This window comes from Coenobita brevimanus, chromosome 92, assembly GCF_032717465.1.
Source record: "Coenobita brevimanus isolate Jiangsu-jjx chromosome 92, ASM3271746v2, whole genome shotgun sequence".
Lineage (NCBI taxonomy): Eukaryota > Metazoa > Arthropoda > Malacostraca > Decapoda > Coenobitidae > Coenobita > Coenobita brevimanus.
This window is the reverse complement of record NC_137045.1, coordinates 11,924,212-11,949,618: the sequence shown is the minus strand read 5'-3', so window position 1 is coordinate 11,949,618 and position 25,407 is coordinate 11,924,212. Positions and strand designations below refer to the sequence as shown.

Here is a 25,407-nt window from a genome sequence, read left to right as displayed (position 1 = left end):
CTCGGGTTATCAAGTAAGATTTTCATATCAATTTTTCGGAAGGACAATTCTTTCCTCCACCGCCTCCAAAATAACAAACGATTATTTTTAATGATGTGGTTAGTGGGAACAGATGAGGTTTGGTCAAGAAGAGACAGTGGGAAAAATAGAAAGTAAAGTTAGAGGATAGTTGTAAGGTGTTGGTTAGTTGTTAGCGGTACCTTCCCCCCTCCTCCCCCCCGTCCACCCCTTCACCATTCCCACCCTCCAGGGCGCCCAGTGCCTCCGTCCCCCACGATATTCGGAGGGAAATCGGCATGAACATCACCGGCATTCACGAGTTCTGCATCACCATTAGAGGCGGTCGTTATGTGTTCCAAGGAGAGTGGTATTGAAGCCCATGTTTATACCGCCAGGCCACCAGCACATAACCATAAAAACGCAATAACAGCCCCGGCCATATTACAAGATGGATGAGTGCTTTTACTTTCAGCCGTGGCGGTGGAACTCACTCACAAACTAAGAAAGAAAGAGAGAGAGAGAGAGAGAGAGAGAGAGAGAGAGAGAGAGAGAGAGAGAGAGAGGGAGGGGGGGGGGGAAATAGAGTCAAAAAGAGGAAAATAATACTGGCCTTTCAGGGGTCTTTTATGAGCTGATTAATATCTCTTGGCGGCATAAAGAACTGAATCCAATTACCCGTCATTATGGTGAAGGAGACTGTCGCTATCCTCTCGGCCTCTCTCTCCTAAGGCGAACAAACTCATCTGACAGTAGAATAAATAAAACACGAAATATGTCATCCTGTAGAAATGCTAAAAGAAAAAATAAATAAATAAAATAGGACCTCAAATGCACAGTACTACGAGACACATCAAAAGTGCTCAGTGAAGTGGGACATACTGTAGATTCACTTCACTGATTACCCACACCTTCGAAAATCTCACCTCCACTTCACATACCAAACGATCCAACCAAAAAATGTGTTGCCGATACCTGTGTGATAAAATAAACGATTCCCTGACTGCCAAGCTTTTAAAAATGTAACTCGAGTCATTTACATCTTCGTACATACTTCATCCATTTATATTCTTTGTCAGTTCTTTTGCTTTCTCAGATTCCATACCTCGCCAACTTACCGTACGCATTTATGTACCATGTCTTTCCATCTTTTTCCTTGACCTTTCACCCTTCTCCCACACTCACACTCACTTTACGTGCTCTCATCACCCTATTCATTACCACTCTCCCCAGTGAAGATAACTATTAAACGCACCCAATTCAGCTTTTCGACAATCAGATTCCTTACTCCACATTTTGCAGACATAGCACAAAATTTTCCTACATTCTTAGACCAATAGGTTTCCTTATTCCACATCTTGATGAAATAGTACAAAACTCTCTTTCCTTCTTCAATCAACTTGCTTCCTTAGTCCACATCTTCCAGACATAGCACAAAACTCTCATATCCTTTAATCAACAAGCTTCCTTACTCCACATCTTCCGAACACACCATCAAAAACTCATATATTCTTTGATTTTGAACTTCCTTCCTCCACATCTTGCGAACACACCACAAAACTCTGCTCTGCCTTTTGATGAATGGATCTTACTCTACTTATATATCTTTATCACCTTCACATGCACTTACATACTTTTTAGTGACCACAGCCTCTAAGCACACTCTTTTCTTCCTTCTGTCAATGTCTCGTTTTACGTCACATCTTTCGAACACAACACCAACCCTTACATACCCTTCAGCCAAAACACTTCTTAAAAACAAATCTTTCCTAGCACAAGATCCTCTCACGACGCCCTTTGGTCAACAGCCTCCCTTCTCAATAATATCTCCTGAGCATTACCATAAACAACAATCAAAGGCGACTTGATATTACAGGAAGGATGTCAACCATTACCACCAACTCACGACGCCCACCCTAGGGGGGAAAAAAAAAAGGTGGAGGGAAAACTTGGACTTCACTTTTCAGATCATTCATATTCAGGGCAGGAAAAAATCACCTCGACTTTTCACAGTTGGTCGCTCTCACTGAATACAGACGGACAGAGTAAAGGTCGGGCAACTACTACGAATTTTTTCCCGTGCCCCTTTCTAGTTTTTCCTGTATATTTTTCCCTCGGCGTGGGAGGCATTGGAGCGTTTTAGCCGTCGAGGGGTAAAAAAATGTATATATATGTGAAGCTGTTCTGATTGCCACGCCGACGACTATCTGGATTTTGACTTGTACTGAGCGTGGTGTGCATTTTTTTTTTTTTTTTTTTTTTTAAGGGGATGACAGATTGTGCGAGAGTTTCACGATTGTGTGTGTGTGTGTGTGTGTGTGTGTGTGTGTGTGTGTGTGTGTGTGTGTGTGTGTGTGTGTGTGTGTGTGTGTGTGTGTGTGTGTGTGTGTGTGTTAGGGGCAATAGCAATATGATTCCTCTGAAGGATTTATAAGTCTTATTACTTTAAGGATGAGTTATGGGTTTTATTCTTCTGGGGGAGAGTTGTAAATCTGACTCTATTTAAAGTGAATCACAAATTTTCTTTTCCTTCCAGCTGTATCCTTGAACATACTGAATATATATTATTTCTTATCACCCTGACCGAAACGCAATGGCTGCCTGGGACAAGCTCAAAAGACCTGAATATCTTCGTGCCTCTCACTATCCACGTCCTTTAAGCTGATTTTCGAAGAATTTACTCTCTGACAGGCGTATGAAAAGCGCAGCTGTAAATAAAAGTTACAAAAGTGTGCTGATGGTCAGGTCTGTGAGAGGGCTACAGGATTCAGAGGGCTTGAATGGTGGATGAATGAGTGTCTGACCCCTTCCATTGGGCATGCAGTTAATAGTTTTTCCACTTTCACACTTTTTTATATTCTACTGGATTAGACCTTGCCCCATTCTTAAGTGAGAGAGAAATACAAGATGTAGGTGATGATGATGATGATGATGATGATGATGATGATGATGGTGGTGGTGGTGGTGGTTGTGGTGGTGGCGTGAGTGATGATGATGAATATTATGATGATGATGATGTGATGATGATGATGATGATGATTCTTTCTCACTGCTTGGGTACTGCCGACTGCCACCATTTCGTGTGACAGGGGAATCTCATACGATAGGGGGTGTATTGACAACAACAGCGCGGGTGTTTTATGGACAGTCATATTAATCTGTCATAATAAACTATTCATATGTATCACAGCCCCTTCGTCATCACCCTGCCCCTTCCCTCTTCCTTTTTCCGAGTCCCTTTTATCATTTTCATTCATATTAACTTATCATTGTCCCTCATCTCGCGTGTATTCCAGCCCTTCGTCCTCACCCTTCCCCTTCTTTCCTAGAGAATTCTCCAGTTTCTCAGGCTCCTTTTATCATTTTCACTCCTCATCTCCCTCGTTCATTTACACCTTCCACTTCGATGACAACTTCTTAGGGTTATTCTTGCTATAGCCGGACATATTTATTCAACTTACGGGTAACTTTTCGAACTGGATGCCTTAGATATACCCTACCTTAACCTTTTCACTGCGACAAGACTACCCTAAGCTTAAGGAGAATCGTCTGGGGAAAACGAGAGTAAAACAAGGCAGGCATGTCGTCAAACTGAATGTCTTTACTACCACTCGTCATTCCTTTCATTTCCTCCACGCATCTCCTAAAGTTCATTCCGTTTCTCTCTTCATTACATCATCATGGTCCTCGCATGTCCCTCTCTTACATTCACCATCCTCTTCACATTTCCCTTTCCGTCCCTGCATCTCTCCTCTTTACTCTCCTTGGTCTCAGTTCCTCGGAGTTTAGGACTCCTTAACACGTCTTCCTTACCAGTTTATTCCCTCATGTGGTGCAGTAATATTCTCTTCCATGTTATTTAGGCAAAGTGTGTGGATACAGGAAAAACGTAAATTCCATTCAAGAGCAGGATCACAGACAGACACATAGACAGACAGACAGACAAACAGACAGACTGACAGAAAGACATACAGATAGATAGATCGACAGATAGATAGATAGACAGACAGATAGATATTAACCTATGCATGTATATGTATGTATGGAACTTCTTTACGTAACTTATCGATAGATTTGTCGATTACTGCATAAAGCAATGTGCTGATTAGTCTCAGGGAGATATAAGCTAGTACGGAATAGGTCAAGAAAACAACTTAGAAGGAAAAGGCAGTAGGAATAAACAGGAAAAGGTACATTATTCTAGCGATCTTGTTCTGACCTGTCGTAGATTGTCCAGGTGATGACCAAATGTAGTCAGATTGGAGGGTCGATCTGAGTAGTAACGAAGGCAACTAAATCATGCCTAGACTCATCGAAGAAGGATTTAGTATTTAAGCTGTTATAGTGCCCCAGATTCTTAAAAAAAAAAAAAAAAAAAAAAAAAAAAAAAAAAAAAGATGTAACGAGGGAGACTCATTCCAACCACATAACTAATGCTCATCGAATTTCATGCAACCAGAATTTACTTATCAAACTGCGGGGAATTGACCCAGTTCCATCAGGTGAAAACTGACGAAAGAGCCTCCTAAGCCCACGACCCCCTGTCCTCAGCCAGTTTCCGCCTCTCCTTCATTATTGTCACCTGCATCAGCCCGTTTGCCGTCCTCCCCCATACCTCAGCGTCCCCCCTCACACTCATATCTCTCGCTCCTTAATTAACCTTACCTCCATAATTAACCTTACCTCCATAATTAACCCAGGCTCCTCCATATTAACTACCACCACGTTTTCCCTCCCCCTTCCCTCCTCCCTTCCTCCATCCCTACCTTCTACTTTTCCTTTCCGTTTCTCCATCTCTCCTTTCCTCCATCCCTACCTCCTATTATCTCTCTCTTCCTCCATCTCTCTCTTCCTTCCTTCCATGCTTCTAGTTTTTCTTCCTGTACCCTGTCATTCTATAACCTTCTTTCCACATATTTCTCATTACACTCCCTCTACCCGATCACTCTCTCTCTCTCACCCTATCCTCTCTCATTCTCCGGTTCTATTTTCACCCTATTCGCCAGTCACACTCTATTAATCTCTCCCTTACACTATTTCTCCCTTGTCTTACCTTCCTTTAACCCTCTTTCGCTTCTGTTCTTTTCCCGTCCCTCTCTCCCCTCCACCTACCCTCCCTTGCCTAATCTTTCCTTCGCACTCTTTCTTTCCCTTCTCCCTTCGCCTCCCTCTCCTCCTTTCTCTCTATCTCCTCTCCCTTTTCTTGTTTCTCCTTTCCTTCTTCTCCCTTGACTCTCTTCTCCTCCACTCCCCCCCCCCCGCACTGACTGCCCTCTCCTTCCCCTTCATTCTCTACCTTGCTTTTCCTCTTCACTCCCCTGCCTCTCTTTCTCCTATATTTCTCCTCCTCTCTTTCCTCTCCCCTTTCCTTCCTCTGCACATTCCCTCCCCCTTCCTCCCCTCCCTCCCTTTCCTTCGCTACTTTGTCTTTCCTTCCTCTCATCTCCCCTGACACCTAGTCCTCTTTCCTTCACTTCCCCTCCCCACCCTCCACAACTAACTTCCCGCCTCTGCCCCATACCTCCATAAGTTACTGTCCTCTCTCTCTCTCTCTCTCTCTCTCTCTCTCTCTCTCTCTCTCCGTCCTCCTCCCCTTCCTCCACATGTCTCCCCTCTCCCCCCTCCATAACTAACCCTGATCTCCCCTCTCTCCCCTTCCCCTCTTTCCATTTCCTTTCTTTCCCTCCATAACTAACTCTCCCCCTCTCGCCTCTCTTCCCCTCCCCTCCCCTTCCCCTCCACAACTAAACTATGTTCCTCTATTTCTCTCTCCACAGGGCAGACTCTTCCATGGCGGACTCTCCCGGGCACGAAGGGGACTCGATCGGACTCAACGAGTTTGGCGTGGTGAGTGTGAATTAATACATGTAGGGAAAATACGAATCCATGTCACTAAATACATTATACTCTTTTTTTTTTACACCAACTTGGCCTAAATTTACCCCCCTCTCCATCTTGAATGCATAGCTGCAACAACAGAGTAACACTAAAATGTGATGCTAGTCATGAAGAAGAGTGTTATGGGATGAATGTAGAGCCGAAATACTGTCCTTTTCTGCCACTCACCTACATGACAAGACGCTGCATAAGGACGAAAACCTGGGCAGAGTTAAGGTGAAAAAGGTATAGTTAACGCTTTCGCTGCGATGTCTCCTTTTAACGCTATATTTCCTCACATTCAGCTTCGGAGATTTCTCTAACTGGATGGGTGAGGTACATTCACCATTAATCCCCTCTACTGTAAAACATCTCCAATAAGCTCTATCAAGTCGTCTTTTCGACAGCCAAATGAAACTAGGCACCGCTTGAATTAAGCTGCATACCTCTTCAAAATGGTGATGTATGTTTTATTGCATCCTTTCTATTTTATCATTTTTTTTACTGCCCGAAAAATTATTTAGTTTAAGGCAGATTTCTCGAAGTGAATGGGTTAGATCGAGATGATACTAGGTAGAGGCGAAACAAGGATTTTTTTCGAATATTAATTATGCCTCACAAACTGGGTAACAAACAAATCATTATAAATTCCTGTTTGTACTTTCCAACATAATTCTGTCAATTCACGGAACTGAATTCATTTCGTCCAGCGAAGGCTATGTGTTCTTTGAGATTAATAGTCCTTGCCCTTAGGAAAACTGACGTCTGTTTATGTTTTATTGTTGATACCGCCAGATAATTATGTCCTTTCTTAATTTCCCATTGTACTTCTCGAACATAATTTTTTCACCATCTACGGAGAGTTGAATTTCATATAAGTGGAACACAGTTAATGCACTTTAGTTAACCCCTCCAGTAATTTTTAAGTCTACTTATTGTCTTCATGGTTACTTTACTCAGCTTAAGGCAGACCTCTTTTAATGAAGATGCTATATTAATATGCTGCAGAAAATGGTAAACCTGAGCTGTTATTCTTGAGCGACTTCATCTTCAGGTAGACGGGTCAGCCTGAAAAATTCGTAACATAGTCTGAACCAAAGCCTTTACGTTTCCAACACAGCTCCTTGCGATTCCCACAGCTTACACTTTGCAACACACTTCTGTCCATCCACGGAGCTGACTATCCTATGGTGAAGCGTAGGGAGTGTTTAGAAATTAATAGCCTTCAGAAAGAATCACGTCTCTTTCTAGTACGCTACTAACAGACTATTTTAAGAAGGGGAGTGCTTCAGATGTGCTCTGATTTTCTTTCTGCCCATCCACGTAGCTGACTATCCCTCGGTGGAACGTAGGGAAATGTGTCGTAAAATTTAATATCCATAATAAAAAACGAAGTCTGTTCTTAGTACGCCGCTACAAGACGATTTCTTCTTTGGCCATCCACGGAGCTGACTATCCCTCGGCGGAACATAGGGAATGTGTTCGAGAGATTAATAGCCTCATCGAGCAAACGGGGCCCTCAGTCATGTCTGTTCTGGCTGGGACAACAAATCATGGCAAATGGATGTAGGGTGGGCACGGAGCTCTTTGCTTTCTCCCAGTGGCTCTCTCTCTCTTGCCGTCAATCACTTAGTTCCTCCCATTTGCCTTCTCTCACTCGTCTTCTCACACTGGCTTTCTCGCGCTGTCTTTCTCCCTTTGGGTTCCTCTCACTAATTTTCTTTAATTTGTTTTCACTCACTTGCTTTCTCCAACTGACTTTCTCTACTGCTTTCTCTCGATGACTATTTCTCATTGGCTTCCTCTCATTGGTCTTCTCTCGGTGTTTTTTCTCACTGGCTTTCTCTCATTGTCTTTCACTCACTGGTTTTTTCTCACTGGCTTTCTCTCATTGTCTTTCACTCACTGGTTTTCTCACACTTTCTTCCGCTCACCTGTCTCCTTCTCACTTGGTCTCTGTTATTGCGTTTTCTCACTTGCATTCTCTAACTTGCTTTCTCCACTGGCTCGAGGGTGCAATGGGCAGAGTAGCCGTCACATTCACTCTTATTTCTCTCTGGTTCCTAAAATTTTCTCCTAGTGGTGTTATTCTCTTATTTTCTTTATCCTGTTTTCGCTGCCTTTCCTCTCCTTCCCTCCTTCACTCTCTCTACATTTCTTCCTTACTTTATTACATTTTCCCGTATATTTCAGTCATTATTTCACTTTTATTTTCTACAGTTATCCTCATCTGCTACTCAATTTTTGCTTTCAGTCGCTTACGGTTTACTCTTTTCTTCCATGCAATGTTTCTTGTACTCCATCATCATCAATACTTCTTCAGCCCTGTATCTCAGTTTTTGCCTTAATTATTCCTTCTTTCACATCGCTTTTCTCTTATTTAGTCTCTTTTCTCTGTATTCTACTCCTAGCACCTTTTTTTTACTCACATTTTCTCTCATGATTATGTAATGCTTTCTGCCACTACTTTTCTGATGTTAGTACATTTTTCCTTATTTTCTACATTTTTCTGCCAATTTTTCTTTTTGCCCGGAAGTGCATTTTTCTCTTGTTTTCTCTGCATTCTGCTTACACTGTCTCATTCACTGTACCCTCCATCATATAAACATTTTCCTCTCATCCTCACTTTCCCTCTCATTCCTTCTCCTATCACTACATTCCTAATTTTGACTCCATTATCTCCCTTCACTTCACATTCACAGTCTTCCTCACACTTCCACCCTCCTGTCTCATTCTCACTCTGTTTTTCTTCTGCAACAGAGAACCTACCTTCCCTCTCGTTCTTCTTCCTACCTCCTCTCTACCCTCTCCAGAGAAAGTACATCTCCCCTCCCTCTGCCCACACTTCCTCTCTCTACCTCTCCCTAAAGACATGTGGTTCTTCTTTGTCATTTTCTCCCTGTCACACACCTTCCTCTTCTTGCTGTACAGAAAGTGAACCGTCTTGGGATGATGGTTATAATTATTTTCCCTTCTAGAATTGGTGTTAGATGAACTGCCTAGGGATGCTGGTAGTGGTATTGATGATGATTATGCACCCTCCCACACAGAGAGGGGTGGTACTTATGAACCGCCTTGAGACGCTGGCGGACCTAGCATATAATGATGATGATGAGGAGGAGGAAGATATTGAGTGGTGTCAGAGATGAACCGCCTAGGGATGCTGATGGAGGTAATGATGATATATATTTTCCCTTCAGAAAGTGGTGCTTGAGATGAACCGGCTGGGGATGCTGGTGGACCTGTCCCACGTGTCCCAGCAAACGATGCGTGATGCCCTGGCTGTGTCCCGCGCCCCCGTCATCTTCTCTCACTCCTCCGCCCACGCCCTCTGCAAACATTCACGCAATGTGCCCGACGATGTCCTCAGGCAGGTGGTAAGTGTCCGAGGGGTGGCTGTGTGTCCAAGAGGGAGTGATGAGCGTCCAAAGGTAGGTTATATCCCCAGCTGAGTGTCCGAAGGTAGGTTGTGCGTCCGAAGGCAAGTAGTGAGCATCCAAGACCGGGTATGGTGTCCAAAGACAGCCATTCATAGTCATTTCATGAGTGTCCGCAGCCAAGTGCCAATGCTCCCAGTCAACTATTGAGTCCATAGCCATCTGGTGTATCTATAACCACATCGTTAAGTGTCCGCAGCCAGGTGATAGGCGTTCGTACCCATATGGTGAATGTCCTTGGCCAGTTAATGTGCCCAGTACCCATCTGATGAGTGTCCGCAGGTATCTACTGGGTCCTCAGCCAGAATGACAGTAACCAGGATTTTTTATTTATTTATTTATTTTTTGCCAAGGTATGGGTTGGGAGGGAACTTAAGTGAGTGGCTTCCGTTGCATGGGGAGGCCTCATATATATTACAAAATACACGGGGCCTCCATTAGTGTCATACATGCCTCGTATGTGAAAATGAAGGCGCCTCATTTATCACAAAGTGTCTCAGAGGTCAATTGTCGGAACGCCATATATATCGGAGAGTGACGCCTAAGTGAAATGTCAGACGTCAGTGCCTTCTATCTGTTGCGTAATACCTTGTTGTTGTTGAGAAACCTCGGTCGGTCTGGTCCAGCAGACCCACCAAGCATAGCCAACCTCCGCTGCAGGGCCGTTCCCTGCAGTGAACCGATGTTCCTTTACGGCAAACAGCACTGGCTGTGGCGAGGGGGGAGGGAAGGGTGTGAAAATTTGGTTCATGGATGGACGCCGCTTTTTTGCCTCAACCCAGTTAACAGGAGAACAGTGTAGCTGCATCACCTCGTTATTTGCTTATATGGATACCATCGAGCGTTGGCAATGATTTCCTGGGTTACAGGAAACCACTAGTCTTGTCACTCAATGTAGAGCCACTTGAAGTGGAAAGAAGAGTAATATGTGACTGGAAAGATGGGAGAAATAGGAAGAGAAAAGAGCTAACACAGAAAAAGAATGACAAGGGATAAGCAAAAAGTAGGCAGCACTTTATCAAGTGAGTGGATGATGGTCGCCACCACATACCACCAGGTAAAGCCTTGTAAGTATAATAAGGGGGATCCTAAATCAGCATCCCAAGTGAGGGAATGACCGTCCCCTTTGCTACGTCCTTGTATTAACAAGGATGTTAGCTCCTGTGTTGCAGCAAGTAGGGAGCGTATTACAGTAAGTTTGGTGATGGTGGAAAAGTGACTGTGGTAATGATGAGCGTGGAGGTAATGAATGCGCTGGTAGCGATTGTGGTGATGACGAATGTGCTGGCAGTGATTGTGGTGATGAGTGTGGTGGTGGTGATTGCCTTGGTTTTGAGGTGATTATGGTCTCAATCAGTCCCAAACAATGTTGACGCGGCGGAATGAAATTTCGAGCCTGGACACACATTTAACCTCTCCAATACGGCGTCGTTATTTTTTTTATATATATATCCTTACTACTCCAGACAGTTTATTCAGCTGAGGAGAGACTTTGCACGCTGAGGGGTTTCGAAATAGCCTTCCCTTCACTACGAGGGAGTCTCAACCTGTACAAAATAGTCTGAAGTTAGGTGAAAAAGAAAAAAAGTCACCTAATTGGGAAAAAAAAATAAACAACTCTCATAACGCAAAATGCATAAGGTGGATCTTACTTTCTATGAATTTTACACCGGCGACTTCTCTTGGCAGCTCCTGAGACTCACTATCTCATTACCTTTCTCCACTGACACCCATCCCACGGGAGAGAAAAGGGGACGTATTTATAAAAGTTTCTGGGCTTTAGTTTCATAGATCAGTTGTTCACCTTTTATTTCATCTCACACAGCTGCCAAACATTTCACAGCCGAACTAGAGTGAATAGTAAGATGATAAATACAACAAAGTAAAATGATTTTATACTATTTTCACTGCCATGGAGACATGCATGGTAAGAAATTGCTAAGAACCTTTATGAATACAATCCCCAATCTCTCTCTCACTCTCTCTCTCTCTCTCTCTCTCTCTCTCTCTCTCTCTCCCAACCGCCTCACTAAGACGCAACTCTGGCCACCGAGAATGAGTGTTTGGGGAGTTAAACTTAGGCACAAATCCTTTTATAGGCTCTTGTGCCACGCATCACGACCCGCTCATGTCTGCCAGAAACTGTTATTGTTTTTGGAGAAGCTGAAAAAAAAAAAAAAAAAGTCGCTTCGGTCAAAACCTCTTTAAACCCGGTCACTTCTTTACCACTTGTTGTCAGTGCTTTTGGGCGTAACTCGCTTCTAAGTTGCTAAGAAGATACGCAGGGAAGTCTAGCTTTTTTCTGCCAGTTCCCTTTCACTTAGCAATATTACGATATGGACACGAATGGTGCTTTATTAACAACCAACATTAGTAGGGAACCAGCAAGCAAGCAGTACATAATGCTATAACGTGAGGGTTGTAAATCATATGGAGAGAAAATCCGTCACCTTTATCATCTTAACTCCGTTTCCCAATATCAAAAATACATTATGCGGTGCCCAGTTGTACAAGCGTCCCTCTAGGTCCTTCCCTACCTCCCGAAAGGAGGATGGTAGACTATATCTGGCAACTCTAGCCTGCAGTCCACCAAGCTTTCGTTCAGAAGAGCCTTGGGCCTCCATGCCACCACAACAACGACGTAAGTGGGTAGGGTCAGAAAAGGAAGCAATATAGCACACACACACACACACACACACACACACACACACACACACACACACACACACACACACACACAGACGTGAAATAACCATCACCAGTACCATGATGGGAGTGGATGTGGAAAAAATGAGTAAAAGGGGTGCATGATAATGAAGAGGATGTGAGTAAATGAGGGGCATATCGAGTTGGAGAGGGAGGGAGGAGTTAAGTGGTGCTCTGTATGCTGGAGGGTGCCTTGGGATGGCTGCAATGGCTGTTGTTCTCCTGGTATATGAAGGGTATTGTGGGTGTTATGGCTTTTGGTGTGTGTGTGTGTGTGTGTGTGTGTGTGTGTGTGTGTGTGTGTGTGTGTGTGTGTGTGTGTGTGTGTGTGTGTGTGTGTGTGTGTGTGTGTGTGTGTGTGTGTGTGTGTTCTTAAATTTTTCAGGACAATCTCTGCAGATATGAAGTTACACATAAAAAAGTAGTTGAAAAAGCCTTCCAAGTTGCCTACTTTTAATTCGTGCGTCATTTCAGACTCTAGCTTTGAAATCCAGGTAAATGGACCTCTGAGTGGGCGCCGAAATACCTGGCCTCATTTTAGTCCATACTGAGTGGGTTTACTGTTATGCCTTTGCTAGCCTCTACCTTTGTTTATGAGTGTTGGCTTGTGGCTCACACGACACAGGAGGTCACGGTTTTGAGAGTGGTGGAGGTTCCTAAGTAAGCCTATTGTTGTGAAATGTTTGACATACAGCAATTCCAGTCTGGCTGATATTATTATTTTTCTTATTATTATTATTATCAGACATATTTTGCATAACAAAGGCAGTCGAAGTGAAAATCTTGTGCTATGAACGCCGCCTCTACAGCATTCTACAAGGCAAGGCCAATAAGACTACCAAGGGGCAGCTAAAGGTCTTTAGTAGCGTCGGGTATAAAGTACCCTTAAACTCTCTGGACTCGGGTTCTAGACAAAGGTAACTTAGCCTTGGACTCATTAATTTCAGAAAGTGTAAAATACGGCTGAATATTTACATACTAAAAAATATTAGCGTGCCATATGAGGAAAATGAAAAGGAAGGTGTGCAAGGTGTGGGATCGGAAGTATGGAACTGTGAATTTACCAGGTGGTGTGCTTTCTGTTGCAGCACCACAATGGAGGGATAGTGATGGTCAGCTTCTACAGTTTCTTCCTCACCTGCAACGACACAGCCAACATCCACGACGTCGTCCGTAAGTAGTGACCTCCTGGCTATCTACATGCATTTATATATTGCTGAATACTGACGATCTCAAGCATCACCCGAAAAAGAAAAAGAAAAGAGGAATACCTTGACGGTGTATAACCACATAATAACATCAAATGTACTGCTGGAATGTGGCAGTTTCTCCGTTTTCGGCCGACGTCAGGTTCCTCCAAAACTAATCTTAAAAGTCTGACCAAAACAAACATAACAGTGTGTGCGCATACCGGTAATTCATGTGTTTGAGTATTCACGGCACGGAAACATGTCACAGTATTCTAGTTGTCAAAAATTATTTTCAGAAACATAAATAATACAGCCACACACACACACACACACACACACACACACACACACACACACACACACACACACACACACACACACACACACATACACACACACACACATTCACACTCCCTCCCCCACATACACACATCCACCCACCCCTCACACACATCCACCAACACACGAAGTCACCCCTGCACTCAAATCCACCCCTACACTCTGAGCAACACAGGGAATACCGAGATAAAAAATTTCCCATACAAAAATTGCTATATGCTTTCTCCCGCACCAGGACACATCAATCACATCAGGGACGTGGCTGGGGTCGACCACGTGGGTGTCGGAGCAGACTTTGACGGCATCGACAAGTGAGTATCGCACTACTGTTTGTCCTGGTTTTTACATGTGTGTGTGTGTGTGTGTGTGTGTGTGTGTGTGTGTGTGTGTGTGTGTGTGTGTGTGTGTGTGTGTGTGTGTGTGTGTGTGTTTAACCCTCAGCATGTGATTCCTTCCTTTTGTACTACACAGTCACTCTATAATTTAATGATTATCTTTTCGTTAAGTTTGTTCCCGTTTAACTCTATGTTCTTTCGGTTATTTTGCCTAGGATGAATAAAGTCTGGTGTTTGCCAAAAATGAGGGAGATGAGTCTTTAGCAAGGGCCAGATGAGATTATCTTCTTCGTTTTTTTCACTTGGTAAATTAGTCCTCTTTTTTTCTCTCTGAAGGGGGGGGGGGTCGTCAGTGTATTCTATTTTCTACTTTAACTTAGATTTGATGTACCGTTTTATTGTCCTGTTAAAAACTTAATAAAGATGCAGTATTATGTCTTTAAATCCATAACGTACAACCACTGGAATAATTAAGTGGTAAACGCTTCCCTGCCATGCTGTCAACCAGATCCAACTCCTGTGCCTTCGCAGTGTAAGCGCCCCAAGTTCTGCCGCTCCCAAGTCCTGCGTCTGTAATCTAATCCCGGGGCGATCCCAAGTTGCCTTCTCAAGTTGCAGGGAGAGACTGTGCAAAGCTCGGATCAACACCAAAGGACCGTATTCTCGTGGGACTGGGAGGCTCAGTAGCTCATCTTTCTTTTAACAACTTCTTTTTGCATGACAAATTAAGCCCTAAGATGACAGCCTCTCTACATTATTCTGACAATCTCCGGACAGTACTGTTTCGAATAGGAGGGGCTGGATATAGTCTTCATAAGCCCCTTTAATACTAGATAGATAAATAGATGGATGGATAGACAGATAGATATACTGACTGCCTGACTGACTGACTGATTGATACAGACTGATACATAGACAGACAGAGATAGATAAGATAAACAAACGCAGGATGGACATAGAGATATTCATGAGGTAGACTTCTGATTGAGACCTAATATTATCACGGCTCATTCCCCCTTTTCCCTAGAACTCCGGTGGGCCTGGAGGACGTAAGCAGGTACCCCTACTTGCTGGCGGAGGTGCTAAAGGACCCGCGCTGGACTGAGGCGGACCTGGCGCAGCTGGCGGGGGGCAACTTCCTGCGGGTGCTGCGGCGGGCCGAGCAGGTGAGGGGACAGGATGTGACGGGTGACACAGATGGAGTGCACGGGATGTGACGGGTGACATAGGTGGAGGCACGGGCTGTGACAGGTGACATAGGTGGAGGGCACGGGATGTGAGAGGTGACATAGGTGGGGGGGGGGACGAGATGTGACAGGTGACACAGTTGCACGGGACGGGATGAGATAGGTGACATAGTTGGTGGGGACGGGATGTGACAGGTGACAGAGCTACAGGAGAGGGACTGTGACATGTGAAGTAACGGTAGGGCGACGGGATGTGGCGAGTGACGTAACGTGGCGATAAAAATTGTAATAGATGACGTTAACAAACGGTTGGGTAATGGTACCCGGTATGTGACGTGACATAAAAAAAAAAAAAAAATGGCTGTACTGAACAGGGTGTGGGGACGGTGATAACAGGGGAAGGAAGGTAATGTATGGAGGGGAAATGTACGTGAAATAAATGAAACTGGAGTGAGCGTATAGTATCAATTTTAATAAGGGTGACGGAAGTTTGAAGGGAAGAAAACAAATATGTAGGGGATAAGGAAGATGATTTGAGACGGGGGGAGACATAAAAGAAGGGCAACAGAGTGACAGGTGGCAAAGCAGGTGATTGCAAACGGAGAGTGTGAGGCGCTGTAGACTGAACATAAGGTGACAGGTGTGTTAAAGGAGGGAGTGGCCAATAGCAGGTGTGATGATATGGAAAAAGAATTTAGTGACTGTGAAAGAGGCTGGCTTCGATAAACGACTTCATAAACCAGTGACAGCATGAACCAGAAGTGCACTTAATCAAGCACAAACCGTTCCTCCTCCAAAATCCATTAATTAGTATTCAATTCAAGTTCCCACTGAGTCCTTGCTCTACTACGCTTTTTCACCAAAACTTCGGGTCCATAAAAACACCCTCACAAATTTTTATGATGATCCTCCCATTAGTTTTTTAAGCCATCCAGTGAAGATGCTGCAGACACAGACAGGCATGCAGACAGACAGGGATGCGAACTTAACTTTGATGTGTTTCATTAAGTTACTGGGAAGCTTACTCGTATGCAGCGTGTTATTTTCTTTTAGTGTTTACATGTTTTTAATACGAACTACTGAACCGAAAAAAAAAAAAAAACAGACAAAAGCAGACAATTCGCTGATACTAGATAAGTGAATGGCGACAAGGTAGAGTAAGCAAAAGCCATTCATCTAACAAGCCAATTACGCTAAGACTGCCAATGCTGGGGCGGGAGGTTAACTTACCTTTAAGTGAGAGATAAAATAAATTACTTTCGCCTCAATGCCGAGCGAGCCGAACAAATGTTAAGAGCTAATGATGATTTCAACTATGCACTTAAGAACAGACCCGGAGGAGGAAGATTAACGACCCAGGCAGCTCATTCTGGATCTCGTGAAGCTTCAACACACCACCGCCATTTCGGAGCTTCACGACCCAAGCCCCACAATCCACCAGGAAAGGCACTGCATAAATACCCTGCAAAACTGAGCGTCTATTATACTCGTATTCATTCTTGTTACCACGGGACGATTTTACTCAGTATGGGAGAGGCTTTTCGAGTTGAAGGGGTTAAATACAGCCTCCAATAATCCTCTGAACAACAGGAGGACATCTTAAAGTTTTGTAGAATCATTAATAGGTAGCAAGAGCCAATCAATAACACTCGCCAAGGTACTCACAGATTAACGACCAAAGCACGACCCTGTGAAGCTTCGATACGCCATTCCAAAGCTCTGAAGTTCAAACCTCGGAATCCACCACAGGAGGAGCAGCATAAACACTCGGCTATTTGGAAGCATTCCGCCTACGATTCTTGCGTGAAAGGAAGGACACGGGGAGGAGGGGGACAAATAAACCTAAACAAAAAGGCAATAACCCTGATAATGGGGTACGCGGAGACCGCCATTAAGAGATGAAGGAGAGTCCACGGGCGCAGTCGTGTTCCTGTGGATTAAGAATGCTCCCTACTGCGAATCCTTCCCTATCGATTTATGTTACACTTTAATCTCCTTCGCCAGGATTACGTCATTTTTGTTTCAGACCATCAAACAATTTCACTGAACTTAGTAAAATACCTGTAATAGAGATGGATTTGAATAAAGGGCATAATTATGTAATCCCTCCAGTTCGATTGCCCGTCTAAGCTGAATGAAACTGTCTGGATACAACAAAAGTTTAACAAAAACGTCATCTTAGAGAAGGGATGAAGAGGTGAAGTAGGGTCGAGAGGCGCAGTATTATTCTCGTGTGTTGAGGAGGTTCCATATTGTGCATCATTCTTTAGCGATTTATTTTTTATCTTAGACCTTAATGGAGAGAGAGAGAGAGAGAGAGAGAGAGAGAGAGAGAGAGAGGAGGGAGGAGGGCGTGGTGCACTGGTTAGCACAGCCAGCTCTTAATTAGGAGAACGTGTAATCGAATCTTGAGCCGGCCAAATTGGTGAACTAATTTTGTTTCGCCTTAACCTGTTCACTCAGCAGTATAATTAGTGACCTGGATGCAGACCCCCTAATACAGATCGTGTTCTGGAGGAGGAGAGACGTAGAAGAAGCTGAAAATCAGCTTAATGGCCTTTGCGCCGTCGATAGCCATATATATATATATTTTATAAAATGCCACTTTTCTCCTTCCTTACTAGAACCACGGTGGCTCAGAGATTGTCTCGTTCCCCTTTCTATAGACGGTGCTTTGAGCTCGGGATCGAATCCACCCAAGGCGGACATTTAAAGGAGGTGCCGACAGTATGTCCTTCCATAAAACTCGTATGTGTCAGCACTCGGATGGCTCATACCGTTGACATACACAGAATGACACACACACACACACACACACACACACACACACACACCATTACTGCATTTTGACTTTCATATATACTGCGAGTGTCACATATACTGGTCTCACAACAGACACTCCTTCTTGATTAGTACTTGGCTAGGAGAAGAAAAGGTAAATCCTGGCCATCACTCTTCCTCTAGGAAGAAAGTCCGGTCCTGTAGTGGGCCTCTTACTGACTGATGCTGAGCCAGATACACCGAGTAGGAGTAGGTCTGGATCCCCAACAGGCAGCCGGAGGTATTTCAGTCAGAGGCACTGGACGTTCACGTATCTTTTAAAATTATGAACTACGCCAGCCTAGCATCGGATCCCCACACCTCAAAGGGGGCAGCATGGAAATGACTGTTCTTATCCACTGCAGAATGAGTTAAAGAGGCAGAGGTAATACGAAGCCTGCTATGACCACAAGAAGGGATTGGTGGTTCATATCTAAAACATAAAACAAACTACACATTAAGACGTACCATTCTCGTTTTATTTTAGCTTGGCCCAGATTTTTGACCTATTGCAGCTTATTTCACGGAGGTCACTGGAAGAAGACAATGCAAAGGCTCTACATCCTTTTCATTGCACTTCTTCGTGACTAACATCATATTTTAGTGATCACCTCTTGCTACAAGTCAGCTTTCAAGAGGGAGAGATGGCAATTTTTAGGCCAAATCAGAGTAAAATGGGTATAGGTAACCTGCAAAGTATACAAAAAAGAAACTGACTCCTACTGTCTAATGAATTAATAAGACAGTGAAGAAGACGTATCACCAGGGAGCCTACTAAGTCCACACTAATAGGGTGGGGTGTGGGATTCATCCCACCTCTTCCAGCTGTTCCTTCATTGGAGATATTTATCTCATTTGGGAGAGAGGCGAGAGGGAGGGTTGGAGGAGAGAGGACGAGGGTCAGGGGGAAGGAGGGGAGAGGGAAGGGAGGTAGGGAGTAGTCGGAGATGGAGGAGACAGGAAGGGTTGGGGAGGAAAAAGGGGGAGGGGAGCGGATGGGGGAGCAGTGGGAGATATGGAGGAAAGAGGAAAGGGTAGGGGGCAAGGGGAATAGGGGAGGGGTTGGGGAAGCAGTGGGAGAGATGAAGGAAAGGGAGAGGAGTTAGGGAAGCAGCAGGAGAGATGAAGGAGAGAGTGGGAGGGTTGGGGAGAAAGAGAGAGGGGTAGTTCGGAAAGCAGTAAGACGGTTATTGCTGCAAATTGGTTCTTTTCTGTCTCTGGACGATGGCATTAGCTCGGCTGAAGGTCTCATTCCCTCCGGCTCAGTGGCCATAGAACCTTTTGTGATCGACGGCAGGTTGCGATGATGATGATGATGATGATGGCGGCGTAGATGGACTGGGATGCCTCTCCCTTCGTGTCAGGCTCTTCACAGTCACTTAGTAGTTTTCTTCAGGTGTGTCTTTATTATTGTGCCAGTTTATTATACCGCCTTGATTTCGAGTATAATTACCTTTTTCCATGCATTTTCTCACACTGTTGTATGAGTTTTCGTTTACCTCTTACCGTACTATAATCATTTTACTCTAACTTAGCTTAAAATTGCCATCTCATCTTGAATGCCAAGCTGTAGCAACTGATTAACACTTGAATATGGTACTAGTCATGAAGAAGTGCCATGAAAAGGAGAAAGATCCGTTGCAGTCTCCTACAGGGAGATTATGTCCGATCGTGAGATTAGTTCCGGTCGTGAGATAAGCTCCGACCGTGAGATTAGTTTCAGCCAAGGTTTTTAGGAGCACAGGTGTTCAGATACTTGCTTTGCCGAGTAAAGAGAAAGTCGGTGAGTGAGTGGCTTACGGTGTCAGGCGTAACGATAATGATACAAATGATGAAGAGATGGACTTGTGAGTTGATACACTGGCTGGTAAACGAGTGGTCAAGAGAGTGACGCCGTACGAATATCATCATGTGGTGGTCAGGTATTAATATTCTCGGGGATGGTCCTACCACACCACTGAGAACTTGGCCAATTTCCAGAGTGCTTCTCGCAGTCTGCAAGCGCCCTCAGGTGCAAACGAATCGACATATGAAAAGTTACGCCCAAAGATCCAAGGACGAAGTGATGCTGTGAGTGCGTGTATTTTGAGCTGCAAACTGTAACTATATACCGGGAGAAAAAACAACCTTCAATATTTCCCCCTTTTGTAACTTTAGAGTTTTGAAAGGAAAATTATCTTATTAGGCGTTATATATCGCCTTCCAGGCCGTGTCCCCACCAGCTCTGGAGTTTGTCGGGGAAAATCTTTAACTCCGGGAACTCGCGAAAAGTCCAGCGAGAATTACAAGTCCGATAGAGAAAATGGTTTAAGATGGAGAGGCTGGGGAGAAGGCGATTAGAGTGTTTCAGAGGAGTGCAAGCGGGGGTGAGGGGTTTGTCCAATAAACTCATTAGCAGCGATAATGGTGGACGATTTGTCAGCTAATGCACCTGCTGATACAGTACTCGTTAAGGAGCTTCAGCGCCAGAACTGACTGGGGAAATTTAGGCGAAGTCTGCCAGGGAGAGGAGGAATATAAAGAGGTAGTGTTACTGGTAAAATAGGAAACGTGAAGGTCAATGAGAGTGAAAATGAGAAAATTGAGTGAGTTAATGTGTCTGAAACAAGTGTCAGACCTACACCCCTGGATAAACTCTTTAGAATTTCATATGAGATTCGCTGAAGGACCGGACATTCTCCTCGGAGGACGAGTGATGGCCAGACTTAACTCTTCCTCATGCTGGTGAAGTGCGGGTGGACAAGGGGTGTTTATTGTGAAGGGGATACATGTGAATATCCAGGTATTTTTATGGCTGTGCATTTCGCGTGTGTGTGTGTGTGTGTGTGTGTGTGTGTGTGTGTGTGTGTGTGTGTGTGTGTGTGTGTGTGTGTGATCGGTATGGATCAACCGGGTATAAAAATATGCAAACATATGGAAGGTCAAGCTACTATTATCCAGCCACGGTTAGGGTTACGAGCACATGACGCAGAGAACAAGCAGATCGCGACAGTAACACGGTACCACCATACCACCATGGCTACAGATAAATAACGTAAAAGAATAATAAATGAAGCCCAGTATCACGTCCGTCGTTACAGGCTAACATAAAACAATCATAAAGCAAAAACATCGGCCCCATCAGAGCCATCACGTCTCCCTCTCCATCCACGCCTCCCCCCTCCCACCTCTCCGCCTCCCAGGTCTCCAGTCTCCACTCCACGTCACCCCGCCCAGGACCCCCCCACGTTCCCCGACGTTCCCCGTCTCTCTCTGGTCGCCCCCCTCCGTGTCCCCCCGCTCAGGTCTCACTACGCCCCCCCCCCTTCGTCCCTTCTGATCCCAGCCACCAAATACCCCCCCGCCCAGGTCCCCCCACGCTCCCCCGTGTCTTTTGGTCCCCTCTCTGCATCGCCCTGCACAGGTACCCCTCCCCCAAGCCTCCCTGTCCCCCTCTGGTCCCCTCTCCTTCCACTTCAGACCCAACGCAGGTGAGACCAATAAGGTCGTGGTAATAAAAAACAATTACCGCTCCTCTGCCGCCATCTCTGTCTTAATAACACTAAAAACAATGATGGCTCGCCCCTGCAGTCTCTCTCAAGCATGTGTGTGGCCATCTGTAAAAAAACAATCCCAGTAAGTTTCCTTTTTTCGTTTTTTAAAGCCTTTTTTGTCCACTTACGGATTTTTATTTTTAACCTCTTCAGTAGACTTTTATTTCTTTCTGAACAAACTCTTCCGTCTTGTAAAACCTACTCCGATATGGCATTCTTTATTCTTTCTCTTCTTTTTTTCATTTTTTTCCTGAAAGCTTAAACAGCGCGAACAGCGATGGTCCGGCTTTCATCCTGCAGTGTGCAATCTCAGGCTATTATTGATGATGATGATGATGATGATGATGATGATGATGATAATAATGATGATGATGATGATGATGATGACGACCCTACCGTTAATCTCATACGAACCGATAGCGTAAATATTGATGCAATGTTGAGGGAACGGTGTGATGAAAGACTGCCATAATTTCGTCTCGTGACATTCCAAAAAAAAAAAAAAAGTCTAAGATCTCTCTCTCTCTCTCTCTCTCTCTCTCTCTCTCTCTCTCTCTCCATGGTAGTTTCGTCAGCAGAGTAAACACCCATATAAAATGCTTTACTGCACATGTTACTGCCTGGCTTTAACTAGCGAGGGGAATGTGAACGAGCTGAGTAATTATATTTTCACTGCTTGACAACAGCTCGTTTCTCTCTGACGGAGAGAGAGAGAGAGAGAGAGAGAGAGAATATTCCTTCATCGATCAAACGTCGAAGGTAGCTAATTATTAATAGAGTACGCCTGCTCATCTGTGTCTTTCCCTCGACAGTTGAATAATGAGAGAGAGAGAGAGAGCTGACTAATAACAACAAACTATACCATCTATCTATCCATCTATCTATCTATCCCCCGACAGGTGCGTGATGAGCTACGATCGGCCTTACCCGACGAGGACCACATTCACCCTGATCACATGGTCGGTCGCCGCTCCTGCTGGTTCACGTGACGCCTCCCTCACCCTAGCCTCGCCCCCCTCACCCTCGTCACCCTGCTCCTGCTCCTCTTCCTGCTGTGTCGAGGAGTTCCCCCCTGCTGTTGTATGGTTCCCTAGTTTTGATGTTGGATTCTCTCTCTCTCTCTCTCTCTCTCTCTCTCTCTCTCTCTCTCTCTCTCTCATTTCACTTATTTCTTTACTTGGTCCTCTCTCTTCCTTTTCTTCTATAGGTAATATTTTATCAGTTCTGTGCTTGGATTCATTTTCATGTGTTAAGTCTACCCCCTTGTCTATCTACGTTTCTATCTATCTGTATTAGCTATTCATCTCTCCTATTGTTCCTGGTTTGCATCTATTTGTACCACCTCATCCAGCCTCTAATCACCCTTTACTCATCTATGTACTGATTTCTTCTCCCCCTCCTCCTCCTCCTCCTCCTTGCTCTTCTTCTTCTTCTTCTTCTCATGTTTCTTCTTCTTCTTCCTGTTCATTTGATTCAAGTGATTCCTCTTCAGCCCTCTTGCTCTCCTGGCCTCCTTCCTCTTCCTCTTCTTACTCTTACTCCTACCCCTCCTCCTCCTCTCTCGAGTTCCTCTCTTCCAAAACGCGATCTTGTGTCTGTTGTGATTCTTCCCTCTTCCTTTTTCCGTGCTTTTCTCTTACTTTTTTTCCGTACTAACTCTTCTGATATATTTTCTTGTTTTGGCCAAGCTCTTCCTCTCTCACTTTCTTCTTGTTTTTCCCAACAAACTTATTCTTCTTTTGCTTCTTTCTTGGCTTGTTCTTCTGGTCTCCTCTTTTTTTTTTTTTTTTTTTTCTTCTGTGCAGCCCCAGTCGTTTTTCTCTCCTATCTCTGCTGTTTTGCCACTGCACTTTCCTTCCTTCTTCTTCCCTTACTAGTTTTTCCCCCTCTCAATTTTCTTCTTAACTTTCTGTAAGATCTGATACTCTTTTACTTCGTTTAGTACTAATTCTCTCTCTCTCTCTCTCTCTCTCTCTCTCAGTCCTCCCTGTACTTTTCTTTGCAGTAACTCCTCTTTCCCCCCTATTCTCTTTTAACACCTCTCTCCCCTATCCATCTCCCCTGTTATTTTCACCATCTAACAAGTCATTTTTTCCATCCACACATCTTCTCTTCTGGGCATTTTTTCTGCTCTGGGCGTTTTTTTTCTTTTCTGGTCATTTTTCTGCTCTGGGCATTTTTTTCTGTTCTGGGCATTTATTCTGCTCTGGGCATTTTTTCCTGTTCTGGTCACATTTGTTCTGTTCTGGGCATTTTTTTGTGTTCAGGGCATTTTTTTGTGTTCAGGGCATTTTTTCTGTTCTGGGCATTCTTTCTGTTCTGAGCATTTTTTTTCTGATTTGGCCATTTTTTTCTGTTCTGGGCATTTTTTTCTGTTCTGGGCATATTTTCTGTTCTGGGCATTTTTAAGAACGACTGCCACTCGCTTGGTAAACACGTATACCGAGCCAACATTCCGATCCTCTCATGTTCAACACTGTCCAATATGGCTTCCAACTCCCCGTCTCTTGCCATCCCCCTGCCTTTTATCACGGCTTGGCATCATGTTTAACTCAGCGCCATAACGCTTCGCTGTACGACCATTGCCAGGGAAAAATAACTGTGCTAACGACCTGCTAATGCGTACTAACATATCATGAACCCGTGAACATAATGATTTTTGTCTGGCTTTATAGGACGGTGTAACTGACTGTGTGTAATGTTTAAAGTAAATGAGGATCAGTATAAGAGGATCTGTAAATCGTGTACTGTGAGTCCTGACAGCGCTGTAAATGTTCAAAATATAGCAGATAATTTACTTTTACGACAAGATGGATCCAGTTCATATCGCGAATTCTGAAAAAGATACTTCTGGTAAAAACAAGATTTCCGTAGATTTTCTGCCTCACTGCACGCTAGGGGAGAAATAGATCAGTACGATTTCTTATTTTGTCTAACGGGAAAACAAAATCAGGTCAAGGTTAAGGCACCCTGCGTTATTTATAATGTTTTTAAATTGGTTTATACAGCAATATTGGATCAGAAAGTCTATGGACATCGAGCTCAGTATTTCCTTCCAAATGGCAAATCATAAAATTCACAAATCTATCGAGGTTGTTATAATATTGAGTTATTTTATTGAGGTTATTATAATACTGAGTTATTTTATTGATGTTATTCTACTACTGAGTTGCTCTATTAAGTTTGTTATAACAGTGCAAAAGTATTTTTCAAAATGACATTACTATTACAGTGACATAATTACTTCCTGTTTTATCCATTTTTGCTGCCACCACACGATTATATTCAGCTTAAGGGAGATTTATCCAAGTGAAGGGGTTAATGACTATGAGGCATGTGTACAGTCAGCAAAAATACGTATCGTTATTCACAGGCTGACGAATATGGACGTGAGTGAAGCTTCTCCCGATGTTCCGGGACGTTTTGATATCTTCTCAGGAACTTAATATTTAGATTTCTGTTCCTGCTACTTTAAGGAATTCTCTATTGAATGACTCTTTGCTGCTGGTATGGTTTGTTCTTCCATGGCTTCATTATTTTACAATGATGCAGGGATTGGTTATACAACACGGTATTAAAAATCTCTTTACCCTCTGCCTCAAAATTTATGCATGCCGAGAGTAACGATACCATACTGCTGACTGTACAAAGCTGAGGTTATGACAGAAGCAACAATTAAGAGGGGGAAAACGCATTCACACCCTCAGTGGCACAGAAAAGCATCCCTCCCTATCTGTGTGGCAGAGAATGATCGTGTTTCGGTATTTCAAGAGGATTCCCAAGGAGCAAGGAAACGTAACAGGACCACTGTTTTACATGTCCATCTTCAGGAAATCACACTGTATTTTTTTCCCTGCCCTCCCCTCCGCTTAGTGTGCACCCTTGTCCACTGATTCCCATGTCTGTAGTTGGAATAGTGTGAGTAGAGTCGATGATTCGTGTAACAGCTTTCATTCTCGTATACCCAATAAAGATGTTAAGAAAAA

General features: G+C 44.1%; 1 protein-coding gene across 1 annotated transcript in view; it reads left to right on the top strand.

Moving 5' to 3' along the window:
- Positions 1–22,410, top strand: part of LOC145412079 (dipeptidase 1-like) — a 93,356-nt gene extending 70,946 nt beyond the window's left edge. The window contains exons 8-13 of the mRNA XM_080281997.1: positions 5,775–5,844; positions 9,075–9,251; positions 13,106–13,190; positions 13,782–13,857; positions 14,909–15,047; positions 22,321–22,410. Of these exons, the coding sequence (XP_080138123.1) occupies positions 5,775–5,844; positions 9,075–9,251; positions 13,106–13,190; positions 13,782–13,857; positions 14,909–15,047; positions 22,321–22,410 (637 nt within the window). The remainder of the gene's footprint in view (positions 1–5,774; positions 5,845–9,074; positions 9,252–13,105; positions 13,191–13,781; positions 13,858–14,908; positions 15,048–22,320) is intronic.
- Positions 22,411–25,407: the final 2,997 nt, after the last annotated feature.